The sequence below is a fragment of the Limulus polyphemus genome, unplaced genomic scaffold (assembly GCF_000517525.1).
Source record: "Limulus polyphemus unplaced genomic scaffold, Limulus_polyphemus-2.1.2 Scaffold1868, whole genome shotgun sequence".
NCBI lineage: Eukaryota > Metazoa > Arthropoda > Merostomata > Xiphosura > Limulidae > Limulus > Limulus polyphemus.
The window spans coordinates 34020-39011 of NW_013667478.1; the positions used below are offsets into that span (position 1 = coordinate 34020).

The window sequence follows — 4992 nt, forward strand, 5'->3', positions numbered from 1 at the left end:
TAATATATAACATATTATAACTGAAATGTAGACTAGTATTTTACAAAATACTAGTCCACTAAAACACAGCCAAGACAGGTCACTTTGTAAATGCTAGTTTTATATGTGGTGTTAGCCAGGCATGGCTGAAAGGCCAATATAATAAAAATAATAAATATATATAAATGTATAATGTTATGAGATTTAAGCTAGTTAGACTAAACATTTGTGTTTGAGTTATAATATGTAATCATTCTAGAATGAAAAAAGCATGATTTATATTTATTTCCTAATTTTTTATGGTGTTTGAGGTCAGTCAAATCGACCCAACCCATATAGAGATACAGTAGCGAACATAACAAATAAATTATAGTTTTTCTAAAAAAAAATTTGATAATTAGCTGGACATTATAAAAAATTTGCATGTGAAATTTTAAAATGTTCTGATGTATAAAAGTATTTTTAATCTTAAAATTAAAATCACTTTGCATGTTGGATAGTCAACATTTGAAAAGAAAAAAGGCACAATAAATCCTTACTTAAGAGATCTTAAAACTTAATAAAATAAATCTGACACTGTGCATACGAAAGCCTTGTAATGTTTACTAATAATCTGCAAAATTTTGTTAAGGTATGCATACATTATCAAAAATCAAAGTATAATTATTCTCATGAATACTTTCATGGTTACAAGCTGGGTGGATCCCATCTAACCTATAATGGTAGGGTTAATGAATGGAATAAAAAATTATAACTTGATTTTCTTTCCGAGATCACAAAATCTGGATACAAAGCCACAAAATAAACTGTTTAGCAAAGTATATCAATATTCACTGACAATAAAGGGTATCATAGTAATTTATCTCGGACATAGCAACCCTAAAAGTTGCTCTGTCAAAGTTGTTTAATGGGGTTTCATTGGTTACAAGCCATTACTATGGAGGATTTGTTAAAATTCAGCATTTACAGATGCCAAGGTCTTCATGAAACATTAAATTTATGATAATGTATAAAACAAACCACTAGTATTTACATGTTCCTTAAGTACAGTATATTTGATACTTTGATATTTACTTATTATAATATATACTTTTATTATGAGGATTATTTAACTTGTTAGCTATTTATATGGATTTACGACCAACCTAAATCTACTGAGCTGGTTGACCCTCATGTATGTAATTAGCTATGCTGATTACTAGGTCTGATATATATAATAAACTTGCTTTACTTAGAGATCCATAAAAATCAGAGCAAATTAAGTTTAAATTTAAGTTACTGTTGGAATACAAAAGTTAAATTAATTTTGAAGAGAAGATTTCCACTTTTCATTTTAACACAGCCAAATTTCAACTGATTTTATAATACTGAAAATGTTGCTGTACTTACAGTAATCTATAAGCATTGCAGTTAGAACATTTACTATTTCTGATAGTAACTCATGAAATGTGTAAAGAAATTGAAATCAAATCAAGTGAGTTTAATAATACATGTTAACTATCACACATCCCACCCTAGTATCTGTCAAATATCATAGTACCTTTTTTTTTACATAAAATTCATTAAATTTAAGCAACAATAAATTTCAAGCAAGATACTTATTAGCCCGAAATATCTGATAATAACCAAATGAGAATATCTATAGTTACATTATGATTAATTCTACAAAAACAAATCCTTCTTATTTATTACACGCACAAATAACCATATTCATAAATTTAAAGTGAAAACAATAACACAAGGAACTACTTACCTTCGTTTACATTGTTAGTTCCAATTACTGATGATATTATTTTTAATATATGGTGGAGATTTTGGAACACCTGGTATAAACAGAAACAAGGTTAATTAATAATAATAATATACTGAATCAATTATGTTCAAGTATATATTTGTCTATAAAACTGCATATAACCATACATACACTCATATTTTTACCAATAATTATAGCCCATTCAATTTATTTTTCTTATGTTCACCTTAAGTTATTGTATAAAACATCTTTATAATTTTTCAGTGAACCATTTAGAGTAATTGACATATTGATAATGTACAGGTCACAACCTTTCTTTTTGTGTATATAAAATATAAATAATTTTAGGATAATACAAAATCATTTTGGATAAAAAAAAATCAGATGAATCATAAAATAAGAAGCTTGAATGCTTTCAAATGGAGTGAAAAAAGGCCTGCCTTCTAAAAGTAAAGGAGTTTCTTATTTTATGAACATAAGTTTCATATCACAAAAATGTATAATGTAGAGACTATGTATAATATCATCCCCAAATTAAAAAACAAAAGCTTAATGTTACTAAAACCCGCAATAACCTATTAGAAAATTGAAAAGTCTCTTATTTTATATTCTATATATAAGATATTGCTCATGTAATAAATCAAACACAGTGGCACCCCACCTACCCCTTTCCATTTTTGGAAACACTCCCTTATATACACTTACTTCTATATATTACATAAATAACCAATCAGAAGCTCAGAATGTCCCCCTAGTGGCTTTCTCAGCCATTTTAATGGGCTTGGTGCCACTTCTTTCTTTTGAAACAATATTTCAACAAAGTAGGGTGTGTCTTTAGTCTGCTCGAAAGTTCATACCTTTTAGACTAAGATACATCGTACTTACTAAGCTTGATAAATTATAGTGGAATTCTATGGTATTAATATAGAAATTTATGATTTTTTAGTTATTCAAATGTATATATAAAACCTAAAAAAATATTTTGTTTCATATCCTCCATGTGCAAATTTTTTAAAGGCTTAGCATCCTACATCAAGCTGCAACCGAGTACAAAGGTCATAACTAGAAGAGATAATTGTTTGTTTTACTTCTTTAGTTACTGTTCTCTGTTTAAGAAAATAAATTTAAGAACTTATTTACAAATAGCAATAATCTATGTACATATATAATGTATAATAATTGAAATGTGACTGTATTTTACAAAATACTAGTCTACTAACACAAAGCCAAGAAAAAGTTACTTTGTACAGACCAAAGGTCAGTTTTATATTATTTGATACAATAACATGTGTGCACATGAGCTGCATCATTGTAACTTCTGTATTGTTAGCCAGACACAGCTGAAAGGTCAATATAATAAAAATAATAAATATATATAAATGTATAATGTTATGTGATTTAAGTTATTTAGTCTAAACATTTATGTTTTCGTGTTATAATGTGTTCATTCTAGAATGAAAGAGGCATAATTTATATTTATTTCCTAATTTTTTATGGTAGTTGCAAGTTCGGTCAAATTTACCAAACCCATACAGAGATTAATTACTGAAAATAACAGATAAAATGTAAAGTTTTTTCTTAAGAAATGTTTGATAACTATCCAGATATTATTAAGATTTTGCATGTGCAATTTTAAGATTTTCTGATGAATAAAAGTATTTATAATCTTAAAATGAAAATTACTTTACATGATAGATAGACAACATGCAAAAAGAAGAAAAAAAAAAAAGACATGAGAAAAACATTGCTTTACAAACCTTAAGACTTAGTAAAAAAATTTATATTTTTGCATATGAAAGCATTGTAATGTGTACTCATAATCTGCCAAATTTCGTTAACATTCGCTTACTAATTTAAGTTATAGCATGAAAACTAAAACAAGCACAAAATGGTAACGAGGTCAGTCCTAGGGACCAAGCCTGTACATAAAGAGTTAATAGGAGTGTCATGAAAACTTCATCAAATGAAGAATAATTAAGAACATTAAAAAATAAACTACAAAAAAATATTGCATGTGACAGTAGGAGTGTCACATAAACCAAAGTAAGTGGGTTAGGGTGTCACGTAAACCAAAGAAAGTGGGTTAGGGTGTCACGTAAACCAAAGTAAGTGGGTTAGGGTGTCACGTAAACCAAAGAAAGTGGGTTAGGGTGTCACGTAAACCAAAGTAAGTGGGTTAGGGTGTCACGTAAACCAAAGTTAAGTGGGTTAAGGTGTCATCAGTGAAAAAATTTGGGAACCACTAATCTAGTACTTCGGATCATATTAAAAGAACTTAACCCTTATATGCTTCTTATTTCTTGATAACAAAATTGTATTACACATTTCTGAATGGACCATCTAAGACCAAAACTTATAAGGAAAATGTGTATTTTCAGAAAGGGGTGAGGAACTCAGCAAATAAGAGAGAAATCATCCCACATTACCTCAGGATATGCATGTTACATCATAACTAAAACATTTGGAAGACCTTATTTGTTAAGTTTAAATAGAAGGCCTTCAAGTAAATTATAAAACTGAGTCAAACATCAAACAGCTGGGAACAAGAAAGAACAAAGAACACGCTCGTGTTTTAGAGGTTTCAGATGGCAAGTGTTTACATTTTTTTAAATATTTGAAATTATTAATGAAATATGTTGAAACTTAGGTTTTTACACGAGTTGAAGCTTAAAAAAAGGTCCACCAAAATGTTCACGTTAGCGTTTTCCATACTGCAGTTGTCAATAAAAGAAATAATTTAATTATTAATTTTTAATTCTCATCACCATACTTGCATATTTTAGTGAAGCCCAGTCTATAATTTGGTTCACCGAGTTTAAACTAGTTGTGGTTAATATCACTAACATTCAACTATCAAATAGTTTGCGTTTATGTTGTCATTTTTGAAAAATCACTTGAATTCTAAATTCTCTAATCCTTTCAACATGGGCTGATGCAGTTTGCATCAGTTCAACTGGGGAAGGATATTTATGCAAAAAACATATATTAACTCTGAGCATTCCCCACAAAACCTCAAGATTTTGTTAAAGTTTAAGTATTTTGTACACAAAGAATGACATTATTTTAATTACGTTTTTCTAATAAAAATGGTATTTATCTATTGTAGTTATTTGCACTCAAACTATGAATAGTTCCAGTGCAAAGTGATTTTAATTTTAAGTATAAAAATACTTTTCTTCATCTTATAGTTTTTCATATTTCATTTGCATAACCTCTAGAACCTCCTAAATGAATATCAAAAGTTTTGGAGGTAAATGTTT

At 28.3% G+C, this 4992-nt stretch overlaps 1 protein-coding gene across 1 annotated transcript in view; it reads right to left on the minus strand.

Moving 5' to 3' along the window:
* The window catches only part of LOC106465207 (importin-4-like), a 93642-nt gene that overhangs the window by 3926 nt on the left and 84724 nt on the right, over positions 1–4992 (minus strand). The window contains exon 28 of the mRNA XM_013925410.2: positions 1733–1802. Within this exon, the coding sequence (XP_013780864.1) occupies positions 1733–1802 (70 nt within the window). The remainder of the gene's footprint in view (positions 1–1732; positions 1803–4992) is intronic.